Source organism: Myodes glareolus, chromosome 22 (genome assembly GCF_982192425.1).
Source record: "Myodes glareolus chromosome 22, mMyoGla1.1, whole genome shotgun sequence".
Lineage (NCBI taxonomy): Eukaryota > Metazoa > Chordata > Mammalia > Rodentia > Cricetidae > Myodes > Myodes glareolus.
In genome coordinates this window covers 61970021-61991508 of record NC_142047.1, presented here as the reverse complement: position 1 = coordinate 61991508, position 21488 = coordinate 61970021, and the positions used below count along the sequence as shown (strand labels likewise).

Genomic DNA, 21488 nt, shown 5'->3' with positions numbered 1-21488 from the left:
CAGGCATGCTCTCCACACAGCACCACATCCACACCCAACCCTAACTCTCCCCCACACTTCCCCCAACACAGCTGAGAGACTGACACACACTGGTTGGGATCCTGTTGAAGGGAGCATGAAATCACCCTGCCCTAGACCTGACAGTTCCTTTTCATGAGGTAGCTGAAGACAAGCATTGAAAAATAGCATTTACTGAAGAAATGGCAGGTGGTTTCCCTAGGCAAAGGCCCTTGTTACTCAAACCTGAGGACTTAAGTTCTATCCTTAGAAACTGGTGTGGAAGAAGAGAATTGGCTTCATAAAGCTGCCCTCTGACTTTCATACATGCATGGATGCACATGCTTGCCTGCACTCTCTCTTTTCAATAATAAAAATAATAATAATAATAATAATAATAGCAGCAATAAATTACACCTGGAGTCTCCCAAATCTAATCATGCATTCTGCATTGAGCTACACCAGAACTCCTGTAGTCTCTTAGCTCCAAAATTTACAAATCATCCTTTACTTCCCAAGGAAAAAAATGGAATGCTTGAAACACAAAAGAGTATTTGCATAGATACAGAATTCATATGTAGGGTCTCATTGGAAGGAAGCAATGTGGAACAAGAGCAATGAGGTTGGATTTTAGTATGAGGAAGTCCCATTGTCCTTCATCTACAATCACCACTACATTCACAGCACTGGCATGCATGTTTAAGTGATAATATTTTCATATAAAATATAACAAGACTGCTGTTTGTGGAAATAAAATAGTCGGTAGGTTGTCAAGATAGCTCAATCATAAAGGACTGGCTGTGTAAGCATAAGGACCTCTGTTTCAATGTTTGGAGCCCCTTGAAAGCCAGCCTTTGTAACACATGTCTATAATCTTCAGGCAGCTCATGCCAGTGAACCTGATGTACACAGTGGCAAACCGAAGACCCATCCTTAGACAATTGGAAAGTACCAACTCCTGTAGTTGTCCTGTAATCTCCATGCAGGGCTGTGGCATTTGCACACCCATACTCATATACATTGTCACTCAAAGGTTAAGAAAATCATAATAATCTGTAGATGACTATAGAGATAACATATGTATGGAGAAGATTCAAATCTGCGTTCACTGTAGCCCCCTAGTGAAAGCAAATGAATGGAACAAATGCAGAGCTGTGGTCTCAACCATAAGCTGTGGATTCTGAATCACAGACTATATTTTAGCAAAGGAGAAAGAATGATAATCAGGAATTTATTTGCAGGTAAAATGGCTTTGAATAATCATGTTACAGTAATCATCTACAATATCACAGAGGCAAAATGGCTCTCCTCCCCTTGCTAGAATAGTGCTAAATTCTGGGTGTGTTTCCAGGGGTGCTATACTTAGAATGTGAAGATTTATCTATGATTTGAGCAGTGTTTAAACAAACCCTCACACACAGACTGTAAACTTAAGGAAGGTGAAAAATGAGCTTCAGCAATAATAGTCAACTTCCATAAATTCTCTCTACAGCTTCAATTAGAAGTTGTAGCGTCTCTTCATTTTATAGTGTGCCTGTGAACTGGTAACCAGCTGCTGGGCTTCAGCCATGCAGTGACTGTCTATTAGCGATGGCTGAAATAGTTCCCCACTATTTATGGCTTATTGCTGTATTTTCAGGCTCCATTCCCATATGCTCTGAACCTTTTTAAACCGCTGAGATGGAGTTTGTAAGAGCACACATGCTTGTCTACCTGCTTGGTCTTCCCCTGTCTTAACCGGAGTACATTGTCCTGGCTGCAGGTGATGCTAAACAGGGCAAAGCGTTTTTATCTCTATAGAACACTCATTAAGATGTGTGGGGTTAACCTTCTGCATGTGCTGTTACAGCCTATACCTATGCACACTTAAGCACGCAGTTCTCTTAATGTCTGGATTTGCTTTGCACAGCATGTCAAAATTCCTGCTTGGCTTCTGAGAGTACCTTTCTCGTGAACTAAGCCTGTTAATGCTCCACAATTAGTCAGACAATTACTTTACTGCCATCCTTAGCAGAGCATGATTTCCTTAGAAAGAAAGTGTAATTCAGAATTGCATTGTGAATTTAGATGTGTGTTTTGAGACAGAACCAACATTTCCAAGCACTTACAATATGTGAACAATATGTGAAGGATGTCGTTCAAAAGAAAGACAAGTAGGTTTCCAGCAGAAAAGAAATCTCTCTCTCTCTCTCTCTCTCTCTCTCTCTCTCTCTCTCTTTGTGTGTGTGTGTGTGTGTGTGTGTGTGTGTGTGTGTGTGTGTGTGTAAGACTCAATTAGTAAAATACTTGCCAAGGAAGCATGAAATTCTAAGTTTGGATTCTCAGTATCTATAAAATACTGGGCATGGCATGGCATACCTTGAATTCCAGTGCTGAGATAAACAGTCTCCTGAGGCTCACTGATGACCCAGATAATCCAGGTTGAGTGAAGAGACAGTGTTACAAAAAGCAAAGAGAAGAGTGAACACAGATCCCTGGGGCTTATGACCAAAGTCTAGGTAAATTGGGGAGACTTTGGTTCACAGAGAGATCTTACCTAAAAGAGTTAAGGGAAAGTGGTAAGACATATTGATATCAACCCCTGCCTTCTACCGACGCCCACATGAAACAATGCATCTGCAGGCACACCACACACACACACACACACACACACACACACACACACACATGGGTGGAGTTAAGATAAAAGTTATACCAATGATATCCCCTTTGACCATTTTTTCCTTTATAGTGACTGAATACACTTTTTGCATCATTTCTGCCCCTCCTTCTGAGCCTGGATTTACAGCAAAAGTGTCCCCTGCTGAGAATAAAAAAGTGCTCAGATAGTTAGAGCTCAAGATCTTCCATCAATAGGTTGCCAAAGCAATGACAGATCATTTCAGTGTTCTTCGTCTTTTCTCTCTGTCCCACAGGGTGCCCCGACAATCTCTCCGATTCCCAATGCTTAAATCCCATTAAGGCTTTCCAAGGCTGCATGAGGCTCATCTTTATTGATAACCAGCCCAAGGACCTCATTTCAGTTCAGCAAGGTTCCCTGGGGAATTTTAGTGATTTACACATTGATCTGTGTAGCATCAAAGACAGGTAATTATTGTCTTGTCTCCTCTGTTCTCCCACCCCTTCCCGTTCTCTGGTTCTAAATATGAGTTTCTTTAAGCAAAATTCTAATCTGATGACACTAACCACATTAGACATAATTGAGTAGCTTAATGGAAAATATTTCTGAAAGGATTTCGGGCCCAGAGAAAAACAGTTTAAATTAGTTGAGTCTCTCTTCGTGTTGACTTGCAGTAAATGGGTTATGCAAATTAAATCAAAATACAAATTTGTGAAAGGATTAAAATTTTATGCATAAACAACATTTGATTACTTTGAAGTTAAGAGTAAAGCATGAAAGAGGGAGGAATTACTTCTCCCCTAAACTATTTCATTCTTCACCTGCTCTGGGGATCCTTCCTATGGCATAAAGCTTTAGGAAGTCTACTGCTAAGGGTTTGGCTGTGTTCAACAAGGATGTCCTCAGTTTGGAATGGCTGGACCTACTGCCACCAACTCCACCCACTGTTTCCTTAGCTCCAAAGAGACCAGACAGTAGGCCAGTGAGAATCAGTTCTTTTCTTTTGTAACCCAGAGATCTAGCATGACAGTCAGTTTTCAGTTACATCTCTCCTGAAATTTGACTTCTCTTCTGTGGGAAATTTCTAGATTTGAAGTCAGAAAACCAAAGACAATAGATGTTATATTTAAGCAGAATTGGGCCACATTCCTATTGAAGCACCACCTACATTCTTTGAATTCTGCTTAATCCCTTGAGATATCAATGAGCCGGTAGGGAGATGAGATTAAGTGTTAGAAGTTCTTGGCTACATTAACTAGTTGTTGCTGTCAATTCAAATATATCTATTTTGGAAACATTGTCACCAGTAAGTACACATGATTCCAGTAAGTTGATCCCATTGTGACAATAAGGAATGAGACTGAGGAAGTTTGTGAAGGTGATTGAATCACATCTTAAAGGATAAGGCAAGATCGTGCTTGGCAAAGGTGACAGTAGGCAAAAGATGGTAAGAAATAGCACCACAGAACTGTGTGGAAAATACATGACTCACAAGTGTTATTAATTCAAAATGCTTTGATTTTGAATTTAGAATCTCTAGTACTGGGATGCATTTTATAACTAATAGCATATGATAATTTCCTTGGTAAAATTTATTTCCTGAGTAGCACGTAACCGATGCCTTGTCTTGCAATTTACCACGTCTTATGTTCCGTTGCTGCAGTTCAACTCGTAGGTCATGCTGGCAGCGTACATGGCTTCCCAAAGGCTGGGGTGTGGACTTGGAACCATCACAAAGAGGGCCTTTTTACGTGAAGAATTTGGTTCTATGCTCTGTGTGAGAACTAAGAAGGAACACACCAGATTTGATGGCTAGAGCCATGCATTAAAAAAACGTAGGGCAGAGTTAACGGAGTTCGGGAGTGAGTGTCCCAGTACAGGGGAGAAACAATGAAGAGCGCCAGGGGTCGACACTGGGGAACATGGGAAATCAGCCTTAGAGAACATGGTCTCTGTTAATTCTGGAAATGACTGCTAAACTTAGATGAAGCATAGCACACATTTCTGATAATAGATACCATTTCACATGCGATCACCTACACACCGTACTGACTTCTTTTTTTTTTTTTTACATAGACTTATTGATCTTTGTGCTTTTTTATTCATTTGACCAGCTGTGAAAGTGGATAATAAATGTGTGCTTCATTAAAATGTGCTAATTTAGAAATCCCAAACCAAAGCTATTACAGGGAATGGCTACCACCCCAAGTCTTTATTCCCGGCAAGGGAGAAGCTTCCAAATTCATCAGCTGGTGCAGTATTTTATGTACTGCAGATCAATACAGGACATTTGTCAGTTGGGATCTCTTTGATACCTTAATATACAATCAAGGAAGCTCTCATTATTTTTGATTATTTGAAAGTCATTGGCATCTACCCTGTGCCATTACTTCTGTGTAATTGTAGTCTTGAGTAATTATATTGCATACAGTTGTGTTTTGGTTAATTGTATAATGAGGAATGTGTTTTGTTTAGTGGGTAAAGGGTATGTTTCTGTTGATTCGCAGTAACTTCCTCTAACAAAAAGGAAAACTGCGGCCAAAGCTTTGTTTGGTCTCTTACTGATGTAATTTACACTTGTTCTATACCTGTGATGAGGGGGAGGAGGGAGAGAAGGGCTACAAAGGCAGGTGCTCCCTGAGTTTTGTGTTTCCTTTCCCTTTTTATGATAAAGATAAATGTCATAGAAAAAGTGCATAGACATGTGAACCAGGAACAATAATAGATGTTTAAAATAAAGCGGCCAGAGGTCAGAGGTCAGTCAAGGAGCTAAAAGCCTCATTGCTTGGGGAAGAAGACACAGGGGCCTCTGGGTGTTCCTAGCCAGCTGACACAGTGAAGATCAGGTCCATGAGAAACTCCTCCAGTGTTCCATTGTTCACGTGCTAACCAATGTGAGCTTGTTAGCCAGCTGGTATGAAGTTGCTGTTGTTCACGTGTTAACCAAAGTGAGCGTGTTAGCCAGCTGGGATGAAGTTGCTGCAAGGGTGACAGAGGTGGGGAAGGACTCAGGCTGCGGTTCCCACCCAGTGCTCCAAGCAGCATTGAGCATCTCTTCTTCTTGGACCTCTGATACTAAGGCCACTCCCCTTGCCTTCTGCGGTGTTTTTCTTCATTTACAGTGACAGGGGACCCACCTACACACCTGGGACTTTTCTTTCCTTTTTCCAAACTGTGCCTCTTACATACTTAAATGTCATAGTTATGATCATTTTTGGGGAAATCAGATATGGGAAGGCCATGGTAGTCTTCAAGAAAAGAGGCCTGCGTTTTCCAAAATCTTAAGAGGCTCCTCTGGCAGACTCTTACAAGTCCTTTGAGATGGTGCTGGAAAACTGGTAGCTTCTGCTTCTTTTGAATTGTTCAAAATCAGCCTTTGAAGCATCATTTTATGGCTAGAGAGATGTCTCATTAGCTAAGAGTACTTGATTCACAAGCCTGTGTATTGAGTTCAGGTCCCAGCACCTATGAAATGAGCTGTGAGTGGTAACATCACTGTAACCCTAGTGCTGTGAGGGGTAGAGCGAGAAGGTTGCTGGGGCTTGTTGGTGACCCACCTGGTCAGAAAAAGCAACAACAAAAACAACCCAATTACTGTAAGTTCCATGCTCAAGAACGGAACCCGACTCAAAAGAGTAAAGTGGAGAATGATAGAGGAGGGTGCCTGACACCCACCTCCTGCCACCACACTGGTGCACAGACATGTATGCGTCATACACACACACACACACACACACACTACACACACACACACACACACACACACACAAATATATATATATATATATATATATGTATATGTATATATACGTTAAATGTTCAGAAACTGACACTGATTCAGTTTTCTGGAATGCCAGGAAAATTTTGGATGTCACAAGTGCCATTTCCTGTGGAGTACCCTCATAAAACAGCACAATTAAAGGAAGTTTTTGGATATTATTCAGTCCCAGTCCCAAACATATAGAAACGGAAATTACATGGAGGGTGCAAAATCAATTACAGAAGAAGGCTACTGCCCTGGTCACTGACACTGTATCCTAAGGAGATTTTCTTCTATTCCTTTTGAAAATGCTTTTTCCCACTGGGAGGATCACACACAAGACAGTGTATTTAGTTTCCTGCTGCCAAATATGTTGTTAAACACAGTTTTCCCTCCATGTCTGGTTCTTTTTTTCCTATCACATTTTCTACTAAGAAAAGCATGTGTCTTGCTTGCTCTTTGGTCAAGATTCTCAGCTTCTCAGCTTGAGCATGTGGAGCCACAATCACAGAGGAAGAGAAAATATTATGTTGGATAACCTCCACAAACAGATTTGTGATACATCCCACCCCATGTGTGGGTGTGTGTTAAAAACAGTCGCTAGTATAAAAAGATTGCTTAGATTGCTTGGCTGGGTAATACATATGTCTGAGCTCATATCTAAAACTGAAAGCCTTTATGTCAGGTGCCAGGACAGCCATGGAAAGGGCAATGCCCACACAATCTGAACTCTTCTCTCTAAGTGAGAAATGCTACAATATGGTATTCTCCCTTCATGCGTGAAATGAGGCCAAAATCAGAACGAGAGCATCTCTGCAGTTTCTTTTTAAATCCATTTTTGCCCTGTTTCATGGACGAAAAGGAAAGGTTGTGGTTTATGCAGTAATTCCTGAATAAGCAATCTTTAATTATTATTTCCTTTGACTCTCTCCACAGTCCTAAAAGGCCCATAGTGGTTCTTCAAGTGAGACCAAGGCACAATATCACAGTGCACAGTGCAACTTGTTAGAAGTAAACTTTCTAGGCGAGGACATAGTTCTGCAGTTAAAGCTCTGGCTGTTTTGGGAGAGCATCACTTTTGATTCCCAGCACCTATGTTGGTGTCTCAAAACCACTTGTGCCTCCAGCAAAAGGAGATCTGACTTCCTCTTCTGTTCTCCATGTGTGCCTGCACTCCCATGCACAGTTCTACATTAATACATACCTACAGTTAAAAAAAATCTTAAAGGACTTAGTTAACTCAGAACATGTACAGGGACATGCCTGCAATTTTAAGAAATTCTGGTGATTCTTAGAGAAACACACATTTGAGATCCATGGGGTTGTTGCCAATGCCCAGAGAATCTCACCAACTGTTTGGTCAAGGTCACATGTTTAGTAGTCATGGGAGCCAGATTCAACCCCAGTGTTTGCCAATTGCAGAGTTTATGGAAGTGTACAGGGCCTGTTGCTAAAATTCAAAAAAAGAGAAAGGACTTGGGTGATCAGAGCATGTAGAGGAAGGTGCCACTAAGGAAGGAGGAAGCTGAGGAGTGGGCTGGGTCTGGAGAGATCAAGGAGCACAACCCAGGCACTTGTTATGGATAGCACAGTGGAGAGGTGAGAGTACAGGAGGTGATGAGCACTTGTTTGCATGATCAGAAAGCTGCAACTGACAATAACAGTGCCTAGAAATGAGTGGGAAGCAAGACTAGAGGGACTTGGAGAATCACAAAAAATTCTGCAATCTGACTAAGAGACAAGTGAATAGCTTAGCTTTAAATAATACTTGTTATGAGTCAGGAAAAGTGTGTATATGTGTGTGTGTGTGTGTGTGTGTGTATGTGTGTGTAATTCTAACGGTAGTGTTTATCATTAACTATATTTTCTAATAATGAGTTTGAGATGCAAAGATACTAAGTAACCTTCCCAAGGCAATAGAGTCAGGCAAGATTTAGCAGAAACAGGCTATGCATCAACAGATCTGCTTGGAAAACATGGGTCTGTTTCTCCACAGTACTCCCTCCTCTAACATGGCAAGGTTGTGAAGCAGAAAGCGATGGGTTTCCATGTTGGCTCAGAAATCACACACTGTCGGGGCTAGAAAGAAATTCAGTTGGCAAAGTGCTTGGTGCCAAGGCATGAGGGTTGGGTTTATAAACCAGAACTCACTTAAAAGTTGGTCAGAACGGTGTACTTATAGGCCCAGCATAGAGAGCCAGAGACAGGGAATCCCAGGGGTGCTCTGGCCAGGCAGTTTCCATGAATCAAAGGGTTGCAGACTCAGTGAGGAAACCGGCCTCAAAATAGAAATGGTGTATTGAGTGATTGAGAAATACCAATGCCATTGATCTCTGTCCTCCACATGCACCACACACATGTGCACATGCACCTTCAACCACACGTGCGTGCACACACAAGAAGAACAGGGGTTACTGTTGTGCTACTGATTGTCACAGCCTTGTGAGGAACATACTGAGAACTGGATCATACTGAGAACTAAGGTTTCCAGTCCATGTCTTTGGTTTTACCTAATTCTTGGGGATGGTTCCAGAAGGGAGGAACTTCATAATGAGCCTGTAAGGACTGTTGCATGGAGGTAGACACTGACCTACTTCAGTATGGGCAGTCCATCTAGAAAGAAAAAATCCACTGAATCCTCTTCTGTTCTTCAAAAGGGGGCTCTCACGCCATCTCTTTAAACTTCTTTAGACATGAGTGAAGCACAAGAGTTTGTCTATTGTTTGACAAGTCAGGTGCAAAGTAGATATTCTGAGAGCACTGAGAAGTCTGCTGTCAAGAGCAGCCTGCCTTGGTTCCTGAGTAATACTAAGAAATGCAGCTTCTGAAACACAGGAGCCAAGCATTCAGGCTAGAAGGAAACATGAAAAAAAAGACAATTTTACACTCAAGTCACTTCTACGAGGCAGAAACATTTCTAAATTGATAATTAGAAGACAAAAGATTCCTCTGTGTTATTGATCTCTTCCCAAGATCAAGACCTCCATGAGCCTTCATCTGACACCCTGATAAGGGCTCCTCATCTGCTTATCACGTTAAAGAGGCTCCCTGCTGTACAACCAGTGTAACATTTAGTTTGTTCCTTATCTCTGCTGATGTACATGCTTTGGACTGGAGAGGGGAAGTGCTGGTCCCAAAGGAAGCACTGACTGCCATTGTCAGTATCATTCGCAGATATAATTAGAAGGAAAAGTAGCTTAATAATTTGAGTTGGTCAAATGGAAAAAAAGAAAGCATATTTCACAAGTGATACTGGCATAACTGGATATCAACATGTAGAAAAATAAAAATAGACCTATATCTGTCTATCACCATGCCCAAAACTCAGGTCCAAAAGGATCAAAGACCTCAACATAAAGCCAGTAAACTGAACCTTATAGAAAAGAAAGTGGGAAATACACTTGAATGCATTGGCACAGGAGACCACTTCCTAAATATAACCCCAGCAGCACAGACACTGAGAGAAACGATTAATAAATGGGAACACTTGAAACTGAAAAGCTTCTGTAAAGCAAAGGACGCGGTCAATAAGATAAAACAACAGCCTACAGAAAGGGGAAATACCTTCACTAACTCCACATCAAACAGAGGTCTGACCTCCAAAATGTACAAAGAGCTCAAGAAATTGGTCATCAAAAGAACAAAAAATCCAATTAAAAAATGTAATACAGCCTGAAACAGAGAACTCTCAACAGAGGAATCTAAAATGGCTGAAAGACACTTAAGGATGTTCAACATCCTTCGTCATCAGAGAAATGAAAAATCAAAACAACTCTGAGATTCCGTCTTACACCTGTAAGAATGGCCAAGATCAAAAACACTGATGACAACTTATGCAGGAGAGGTTGTGGGGTAAAGGGAACACTCCTGCATTGCTGGTGGGAATGCAAGCTGGTACAACCCCTTTGGATGCCAGTGTGGCAATTTCTCAGAAAATTAGGAAACAACCTTCCTCAAGACTCAGCAATACCACTTTTGGGTATATATCCAAAGGATGCTCAATTGTGCCACAAAAACATGTGCTCAACTATGTTCAGAGCAGCATAGTTTGTCATAGACAGAAACTGGAAACAACCTAAATGACCTTCAGCTGAAGAATGAATAAGGAAAATGTGGTACATTTACACAATGGAGTACTATACAGCAGAAAAAAACCGACATCTTGAATTTTGCAGGAAAATGGATGGAGCTAGAAAACATCATTGTAAGTGAGGTAGCCCCCATACAAAAAGACAATTATCACATGTACTCACTCATAAGTGGTTTTTAAGTGTAAAGCAAGGAAAATCAGCCATAAATCACAATCCCAAAGAACCTAGACAACCATGAGGACCCTAAGAGAGACATACACAGATCTAATCTACATGGGAAGTAGAAAAGACAAGATCTCCTGAGAAAATTGGGAGCATGGGGACCTTGGGAGAGGGTAGAAGGGGAGGGAAGAGGAAGGGAGGAGAGCAGAGAAAAATGTAGAATTCAATAAAAATATAGAAGAAAAGAAAAAAATAATTTGAGTTGGTGAGAAAATTGGATTTGGCATCCTAAAAAGGTGCATGTCTACTACTGCTATGAAAAATAAATTTATGAATTGAAACATCTTTGTTTTGAATTAAGATTTTCCATAAGACGTTGACAGGACACAAATAAGACCTTGTTCATTTATCTGAGACATGAGCTCTTTAATAATTTTATACAAGTAATTGAATTTTAGACAGAGTCTCTGATAGCCCAGGCTAAATTTTAACCCTCCATACAGCCAAGGATGACCTTTTAGTACTCATTCTTCCTTCTCCACCTCCCAGGTGCTGAGATAATAGCTGTGTTCCACCAAGCCTAGACTGGGTAGCGTCAGAGCAAACCCAGGGCTTCAAGAACTCTCGTCAAGCACTCTACCCTCTGAGTCTCATTCCAAGTTCTTGTGATGATAAAGGCTTCTGAATCCTAACTGGATCCATCTGCTTGGGTATCATTGTTGCTTATGTGTGGTCATCATCACTTTAGACTTTCAGATGCCTAAAGGAAGTGCTTGTCTTTCTCTACTTGTTGGATAGGGAAACTGATATTAACATACACCAATTTACCTTACAGCAGAATCAAACTCTAGATATTGAAGAGGTGGGTAAAGCCTTTGCTATTTGCATTTTGGCCCAAGTTTGCACACAGCCATCCATTTTACACTTCCTTAGACAGCTGTCAGTTTTCAGAGGGATAATACATACATCTTATTATTAGAAGGTGTTAAAAACCAAAATGCAAATAGCATTATTTTTTATGACTCTTGGAGTTTGGGCAAGGGTTGATTGAGAACAAGAAATAGAAAGTTCTTTTGGTTCAGAAGCAAGAGAGACAGCAATAGATTGGGCTCAATGGCCAGCAGCAAGCCATGCTTAAAACCCTGACACCTGCAGCAGAGACAGTACTGTGTATATAACCTATAGATACATGTATAACCTACATATATAATGCATATGGCATGTCTTCTGGACAAGCAATTGATGTTTTTATTTGAGAAACATAATAGGTTTTAAATTTTCCCCAGAGATTTACCCTCACATTGAGAGCATCCCTTCAACAAGATTTCCGAGGCTCCTACAAAGGCCTCTACCCTAGTATTAGAAAATTTCATAGACAAAGTGGAAAACACTTCATTATTGAGAAATGTGGAGGAATAGCTAACCAAAAGCAGAGAAAATCTCTTTTGAGAGAAAATCTCTTTTGAGAGAAAAGAGATTAAGTTAGAGCTTTTGGATCTCCAAGCTCTGTAGTTCATGGAATGTCTACCATATCCAGAACACCACTGACTTCATAGTTTAAATACACACACACACACACAAATACACACACACATTATATATCAGAAGCACAAGTCTGAGTGCTTTTGTGTATCTTGAAAAACATATTTTTACTAAAATAGTCAAGAAGGAGAAAATCTTGAACTTGACTAACAAAACCAAAATGGATTTTAAAGAACTCTAGGTTTACAAAGATTTTACCAAATAATCTTATTAGAATTACAGGAGATGGGGAAATGACTCATTTGATAACATGTTCAATTTGCAAATATGAGGATTTGAGTTTTCAGTACTCATATTCTAGTAAAAATGCTGGACATGTTAGTAGACACTCAAGTATTATCCAGGGGAGGTGGAGACACTGTCTCAGGGTCCAGGTGTAATAGGACATATTTCAGTTTAACGACTTAAACCCAAAGTAAGGTGGATGCAACTTAAAGAATGACATTTGAGATTGTCCACTCGTCTTCATATGCACTCAAACACATATTCATTAGGCATGTATGTGCACATGTATACAGATGCACACACACACAAACACTCACATACACACTCACACACATATTTGCCCCTGGTGTTCACACACAAAAAGAACCTCAAAATCTCAGTTAGCTGTTATGTATGAATGTACATGATACAGTCACTCACAATGTGACATTGAGTTCTGATTCACATCTGGCTCTTACTTGCTGAGAGATGGCTCATACTCTGTTAATATTCCTCTGTGGTCTGTCAGTTCTTTCTTTTCCTACAAATTTGTTTGCCAGGTTCATTTCATTTTGCGCAGTAGAGGGAGAAACAAGGAAGGATGTCTTCTATACTAGTGTGTGCTCTGACTTCTGCTCTGGCTGGCTGGTGCCTTTGGGTATACGAGTTCTGATTTCACTAAAATGGAACATTCTTTCATTAATGTGTAGTGTTTAGCACATCTCAGCAGCCGGGTGTCTTGGTGATAATTGAGAAGGTAGGGGAGTGCTGAACACAGTCAGTGGATGACGATCTCTGTCTTCAGAAATCTCTGTTAAAGGTGTTAAAGATACTGATAATTATTATTATTTCTTCTTCCTTTTCTTCTCTTCCTCCTCTTCAATTTTCTTCTCCTCTTTTTTTCCTTTACCCCCTTCTTACTCTTCCTTGGAGGTAAGATCTCACTATATAGTCCAGACTGACCCCAATATAACTCCCTTGTTGAGGTAGACCTGGAATTGAATTCATATTAATCCTTCCGCCTTAACCTGCAAAATTGTAGAATCAAAGGCACAAGACACATGCTTGGTTAAGAAACAGAATCTGGCCAAATAACTAAGGAAATAATTCTAAGTTCTCAGACTGGACCGGCAACTTGATGTAGATACACTGAAGTATTAGAAGACAGTCTGAACAGGGTGGTAGTGGTGCACGCCTTTAGTCCCAGCATTTGGGAGGCAAGAGGGGGAGGATTTCTGTGAGTTCAAAGCCAACCTGGTCTACAGAGCTAGTTCATGGACAGTTAGGGGTGTTACTCAGAGAAACCCTGTCTTGAAAAACCAAAATGCAAAAACAAAAACAAAAACCAGTCTGAAATGAAAGGTAGTGTATATCAGTGTCTGGAAGTTCAGATATGGATGTCTCTCTCATAAATCTCAGTAGAAGTAGTTATTCAGAAGTCAGTCAATAACTATCAGGAAACTTCTGAGAGGTTATTCAGCTCTGGTGGAGGATCTGCTCTGTGCTCTTAGTGTGTGTCTGTTTGGTGGGAGTCTGAAGGGCCGGAGCACAGAGTTCTATTCTCCTTTCTTAGGAACTTTCTAATTGAGATTTGAGTTAAATGGTAATCTCCTGTGTCTTCTAATAATTGTCAACTTGCTAGAATCTAAAAATCCCTAACAGAAGAGTCTTTGGCAAATCTGCAAGTGAGTTTCAAGACTGAGGTAATTCAGGAGGGAAGACCCATTCTGAATGTGAGTAGCACCATCCTGCAGGCTTGGGTCAGTGAAGGAGGCAGTGATGGCTGAAACATGAACATTCATTCATCTTGCTGACATTACATCCAATGTCACCTGCTCTCTCAGACACGTGCTGCCATGCTTTCCCCGTCAAACAGTGAGCCAAAGTACTCTTCCTTAAGTTGTACTTGGAGGGTACCTGGTCACCTCAGTGAGACAAATAGCTATGATGTTATGTTTTCTCACATTCTGAGTATATGTAGAGATCCCATGCCTGCTCCCTACTTCCTTTCCTGCCTCCTCCTTAAACCCTTCCCTGGTCACTCCAACTCGCGGGCTTACTCATGCTGAGCTGAAACCCCGTTGTTTGTGTATGAAGACTCGCGTCCTGGTGGAGGGCGAATGAGACCTCGATGGTTTGAACAAGTAGGAAGGAGAGTGGCACACATGACTGCTGTTGTCCCTGATGTAAAATAATTACCCGACAGCTACCGCATCTCAGAACTGCAGGAAGTCAAATGTCAGGAACTGGCAGCACTTTCTCCGAGCTCTAGGCAGAGCTCCTGGTGTGTTTTCCTGTGAAGCCCACTCAGCAGAATTAAATAATGACACGAAGGAAGAGGCTCCAAACAAAATGCTGCCCGCGTGCAAACTTCCATCAATGGAGATGGAAAGAAGCTCAGTCAGCAAAGTGCTTTCCGGTACAAGCATGAGTTCTTAGTTTGAGTTTCAGGACCCATTTTAAAAAAGCCAAGTGTGGTGGTATCTGTGAGATCCAGGCTCAGGGAAGCTGGAGACTGATAGACCCCTAAGTATGATTCTCCAAGCTGCCTAGTTAGACTGCTGCATTCTGGGTACAACTGAGAGACTACTGTGTCTCAAAAAAGAAGATGGAGAGTATCCCGAGGGATGACAGCCAAGGTTGTCCTCCAGCGCCTCCCACATATGTACAGTCATGCATACCCACATGCACATGTGCCAAGGTTGTCCTCCAGTCCCTCCCACATATGTACAGTCATGCATACACACATACACATGCGCCAAGGTTGTCCTCCAGCCCCCCACATATGTACAGTCATGCATACACATGTGCACATGCACCAAGGTTGTCCTCCAGTCCCCCCCACATATGTACAGTCATGCACACAGACATGTACATACAAACAAAATGCCCTATTTACTTATTCAAGCATGGTAAATTTGTAGTTTGAAATTTCTAGATAATGTTATCTTAAATTATGAGAACATGCTTTAGATGTAGAAATAAAGTAGAAGAGAATGATTCTCTTCAACACAATACATCCCTAAACCATGCTCCCAGCTCTCCTACATGTGCATGTGTTACTTTAATACAAATAGAGCTGGTTTTAGTTGTATGTGTTGGTATCTATGTGGCACGTGTTCCTATGTGAGTGTCCTGAAGGCCAGCTACTCTCACATGCTGTCTTCTCCAGCCTCTCTCCACCTTGTGTTTTGAGGCAGAGTCCCTCACTGAACCTGGAGTTTACCACTTTGGCTACTGTAGAGCGCTTGCCTAGCATGTGGGAGGCTCTTAGAGCTGGTCCCAGTACTGTCAGAAAGAGCTAAAGCTGCACCCTGGCCCCACTTGCTGCTGACCCCAATAATCCACACAGCTCTTCTCTTGTTTGACTAGATTTCCTTTACTATAATCAGTACTTAGATTTTGCTTTCTGGAAGAGAGTTCTTGATGTCAAATGATATATTATACCGCTAGCGGGTTCTTTGCAGTGAGCCATAACTTGAAGAGTTCAGACTTTACCAGTGTTTGCTCTCAGCAGTTGGGGATGAATGACACATGAAGCTTTAACAAGTAAACAGCATGCTTTGGTTTTGACTACAGTACTTACTCAAGAGGAAGAAGGAATTTGAAAAATATCCACTTAAAACCCTTCCAGCTGGGAGAGGAATGAGAGCCAGTTGGTGGAGATTTGCACAGATCGTCAGGAAAGAACACACAGCACTGAGGTTTTCAGTGCTAGCAAAAATCTCCCCAACATCTGCAGCATGGCAGTATCACAGGAAGTGGAGTTTAGAGAGAATGGCACATTCTCACAGCTCGATCCAGACTCCGTGATGCGCTTTTCAGAAATACACACTCAACACAGTTAAGTAACGACATGCCGACTACGAGTTAGGAAATCAGCCCTTCACCTCTTTCTCATCTTGAAATTTTCCCACATGGTGAGTGCCAGATATTGCTCAATTTGAAAAGTAAGAACGCCTCCTAAGAGCACCTCCGGTGCCGGCTGTCATTATTCACGTGGTGTTAAGTGCTCCTTCTGTAACCACTAGAAAGGGTATTTTTGTTTAGCAAGGCGATTATAAAATTAAACAAGCAAGCCACAGCGTTGTAATCTATAAATAGTACAGTGTAAGGAAGCATGCTAGCACAATATCCTTATTACAGTCTTGTGCTCTAAGAAAAAACAATGTAGCAGGTCTGCTCTGGAAGAGGAGTGTAGAGAGAAGGCTGCTCAAGAGAGAAGAAACAGGCAAACTTCTGTGGGGCTACTATAGGGTATGAGTGCTCCTCCCATAGTGAAACATGGGCAGAATGCCCTAGGAAGCCATGCAGCCTGGAGGCCACACAGACCACAGGTTGGCAGCTGTGATGCTGGCTGTCTTTGCCTGGTAGGAAAGGGTACAACAGGTTTGTGTCCATGTCAGCTCTTGTCTGATAGTGAAATTACTGAAGAATACGGTTTCTCATGAGCCCAAAACAGCAACAGCATAATCATATACAGTGTGAACTTTTACTTTATCCTTATTTTTATCAAAAGTGCCTGTCGATGTCTTAAACAGTACACTCTTTCATTTTTTGATTTATTGACTATGTCAAGTGCCACCATTTTCAGGTCTAGAAAGACGTGTTTGACTTTTGCCAAATACGGCCTAACATCTGTTCTCTCTCTCTCTCTCTCCCTCTCTCTCTCTGAATGTATGTATGTATATGTGTGCACATGCACAGGTATACATGCATGTGTATGCATGTGCAGGCCCAATGGCAATGCTGTTTCTTCCTCAGTTGCTCTTCTTATTCTTTTGTGACAAGGTTTCTTACCAAAATCATTCAGAGCTTACTGGTTTGGCTACTGTATCTTACCAGCAAACCCCAGGGATCCTCCTGTCTCTTCCTCAGCATTAACATTACAGAAACATGCCACCATGTCCCACATTTACATGAGTTTTGGGGACCCAAACTCAGCTCCTTATGATTGCATAACAAGCATGTAACTGACAAATCCACATCCCTAGTCCTGAAAATGCCATTTTAAAAGACGTAAAAATAATGATGAAAAAATATAAAGATGTGGTTTTTTTTCTGCTTTGAAGTTTTCCCTTATCTTCTTTCTAAGTAGGGTCACAAATATTGTAAAATAAAGCAGGCTCCATGCCAGAGCCTATTCTCTCCTAATTACCTGGCTCAAACCTTTGGGGAGTTCTATACTGGAGCATAAACATAAACGCTTCTCATTTTACAAGGGAGAGAGCTGACACTGACAGGCGTTAAATGGCTTTTCCAAGTTATATAGAGACCATGTATTTTCATTAGAATTTTAACAGGCTCTTGAGAATCTTTGAAATCTAAAAAAAAAGTTTCCCATTGAAAGTTAAGCAGCACACTGAACGGGTCTTTGTGAAGCTTTTGAAAGATACAGGATAGCATCTATGGAAAGCTATGCTGTGCCTGGAACAATGACAGTGTTGCCAAGGGAAGGATGAGTCGCATTACAAAGGCTGATAAGCTGAGGCATGGATAAGGAAAAGCAGATGTCTGCACATAATTGGACATGAGGATCTAAACAATGAATTTGCTCATAATGGATGTCTGAAATAATGACAGACCATTCTCAGGTAAAAATATCAAACTGGAAATAGTAGGAAAGGATTAGTCGTACACCTCTGTGTTCTTTACTCCTGAAGGCAAAGTGGATCAGAATAGCTCCGCTGTTGTGGTTTTAATGGAAACTGTCCCCTCATGTCTCTTGTGCTTAAGCATCGGTTCCCCACCTGTTTGCGAAGGTCGTTGATATTTAGGAAGAAAAGACCAAGTGGAGAAAATGGACCACTGGGGTGGCCCTTGATGTTTGATAGTAAAGCCCATTTCCTGTTCACGTTCTGTTTCCTGTGGCTGCACTCTGCCAAGCTGATCTGTTTCTGCAGTCAGACACTCCCTGCCTGTTGTCATGTCTTCCCTGCCCTGATAGAATCCATCCCCCTGAGCTGTAAGCCAGCTAAACTTTTCCTGACATAACTTTGATCAGGTGTTTCATCACAGCAACTGGGGAAGCAACTAATACATAGCACATGTAATTGTTAGGGCTGCACTATAATATTAGCTTTAAAGATTCAAGTATTATGGGTATAGACTACAATACTCATAGGAATGTTTTTATGATAAGTTGATTTATGTTGAAATGGATGCAGTCATTACTGATACTTATGAACTTGAACTAAGGTTATCGAATCCAGAAACTAACCTCATTTTTAAAAATGTTTTCAATTTTAACAAATTTAAGTTTTGAGTGACATCAAACATAGAAATGCTATAACTATTCTGATTCTGATCCCAGGTCTAATTTAAAGGCTTTTCAATATTTTGCAATTTCATAAAGATGTGAGGGACACATAAATTGCCCAACCTAGTAAAAATATTGGGCATCAGTAAAAATTATAATTTGCAAAATCAGATTGTAAACCGAGAATCTTATACCCTACACTAGCCTTTTGTGAGATTTGTTTGCACAGATCACACTCCTGGTGCTTGGTGATCCGGCAAATCCACTTATGGTGAATTTTAGGGCTTTAGGAGTTGTTAGTCTTTTCAGATGATGAGCTCCAAGGTAAATGCCATTTATATGGTCTCCATAAAAACTTGCTGACTATATAACTGTAGGTGGTGTGTGTGTGTGTGTGTGTGTGTGTGTGTGTGTGTGTGTGTGTGTGTGTGCGATCCAGACATTGACATAAGTCTTTCCGTATCACTCTTCCCTTAATTTTCAAGACAGGGTCTCCCACTTAGACCCTGTGTAATGGTCTGTCTTCTAGTCCTCGTTGTGGGTGGCTGATGTGACACTCGGCTTATTTTTAGAAGGATACCGGAGATCATCATGCTATATTTTGCTTACTGAATTATCGCCCACGTCTCTTACCTGTGTTTTTGTACAAGCATCTTTTCATGCCAGATTTCACATAGTAACCTACTACATATTTAATGCTACAATAAAGTAATCTTCAATTTGGCCCTAATTCTTTGACTACTATCTGCAAAGTCCAGAGGGTTAGGAAATCTTTTTAAAATGTAGAATTTGGTACCTTATAATCATAGACATTCAGATTCAGTTAATCTAGAATGAAGTCTGCATTTGCATGGTATCTAACATCCTAGGAGGTTTGTGTGCCTTTTAAAAATATTGTGTGAGTATACACAAAAGTATTGTATATTGTGTATACAAAACACATATGTATATTGGGCACATCATAACATTGGCTCAACCAAAAATTTCTTACTGCACAATAAGGAGCCAGACACCCAACTTGCCTGATGTTAACCATGGTCTATAGAAATTTGTTTCTCTGTTCAAATAAGTTTGAGAAATAAGAAAAGTTAAATGCATTTCTTTGCTGCAGGATTCCCCCCATTTCTATTTCTGTCTTTGTCTCTGTCTCTGTCTGTCTGTCTGTCTGTCTGTCTGTCTGTCTGTCTGTCTGTCTCTCTCTCTCTCTCTCTCTCTGTGTGTGTGTTTTGTTATACAGGTTTATATCTCAAATACTTATGAACTGTAAGAGGGAAAGTCATTTGTAGTCAGAGGCTGCTTATTCATTTCCCAGCCACCCAGACCTGAAATAATCACAGAAAAACTATATTAAATATAACAGTTTGGCCTTCGCTCAGGCTTCTTATTAACTAACTCTTTCATCTTAAATTAACCCATTTTTATTATTTTCTGTATTGGCATAAGGTTCATGGTTTACTGGTAAGATTTTGACTCATCTGTCTCCTTTGGAAGGTACATAACATCTCCCTGATTCTACCTTCTTTTCTGCTCTATCTCTGCTTGGAATTTCCACCTTGCTCTATTCTGTACTGCCCTAGGTCCAAAGCAGTTTCTTTATTAACCAATAGTAATAAAACATATTCGCAGCATGCAAAGGGGAATCTCACATCACCTCCCCTTTTCTGTCTAAATAAAAAGGAAGTTTTAAACATTAATATAGCAAGATTACATACAACCAAACAGTTATCAAGCAAGAATTATAGTTACAATATTTAGTCCATTTACATTTGACAAATTAAGGAAAACACTCTATCATCTATCTTATCTTTGTGAGTCTAAAATTTTATATTTAATCTATCTTTTATTATTATTATTATCTTTTTAAAATTCCATCAAAGACTCTATAACAATATAATATTACCTAAAAAAACAGTAAGTGCATTGTAAGCAACTTCCAAAACCCTAGAATTGACAGAGATATCTTGCTGTCTGGACAGTCACCCAAAGTTTTTTTTGTAACATTGGGACATTCATCTTTAGCTTACAGGCACATAGTATTCAACAGGCTTTTTCATGAAGCCCCACGCTGGATGCCAATTTGTAGTTGGAGGCTGCCTCTTCGATCATTGGAAGCAGCTTATAATTTCAGAAATACATCTGATCACTGTAATTGTTAATATTGATTTTTAATATGGTAGCATCTAGACTCATAGATAGCAAGCATATGAACATGTCTATAAGGACTTGTGAGATTGAGCTGATTAAGGAAGGACTGTCCTAGATATGAGAAGCACCTATACGTGGAGTGGGTCCTGGAGAGAAAAAGAAGGAGAAAGTATCTACCAGCAGTATCTTTCTCTCTCCTCCCTGACCAGGAATGTTGTTATGACGTCTGGTTTAATCTGTTGCCGTGCCTCCCTGGCTATTATGGACTGTTCCCTCAAGCTGAACCAACACAAACTCATCCTCTTTTATCAGGATGTGTCAAGTGGTTTGTAATGGCCACAGGGGATGTGACTAATACAGCCATGAAGCCTTTCTCTAGGTGAGACTGCTTCTCAGCGTGTTTCTCACAATGCTGCTGTGAGTTTCATAAATCATCATAAGCATCAAGAATCCTCGGCTTTCACTGTGGACACGAAGGCTGCACAGAAGGGACTTGGAAGACTTAGGTAGACACTGGCACCCCCGTTCCCTTCTCTGTGCAGCAGATGCTTCTGTTTTCTACTCTTTGCTCAACATATTTATCCTCCCAATATTGTAGAACTTGTGCATTTGAATTGTTCGTTTGGAGGATCACAGTCGCCTGCTTGACTTCTAAGATCTTCAGTCCCCAAGTGTCTGGAGATCTGAGTCTTAGTTTTCTTGACATAG

The 21488-nt window shown here is 40.8% G+C and overlaps 1 protein-coding gene across 1 annotated transcript in view; it reads left to right on the top strand.

The window, feature by feature from the left end:
• The window catches only part of LOC148118628 (contactin-associated protein like 5-1-like), a 901008-nt gene that overhangs the window by 517341 nt on the left and 362179 nt on the right, over window positions 1-21488 (top strand). Inside the window, exon 10 of the mRNA XM_087900698.1 lies at window positions 2913-3084. Coding sequence (XP_087756824.1) covers window positions 2913-3084 — 172 coding nt within the window. The remainder of the gene's footprint in view (window positions 1-2912; window positions 3085-21488) is intronic.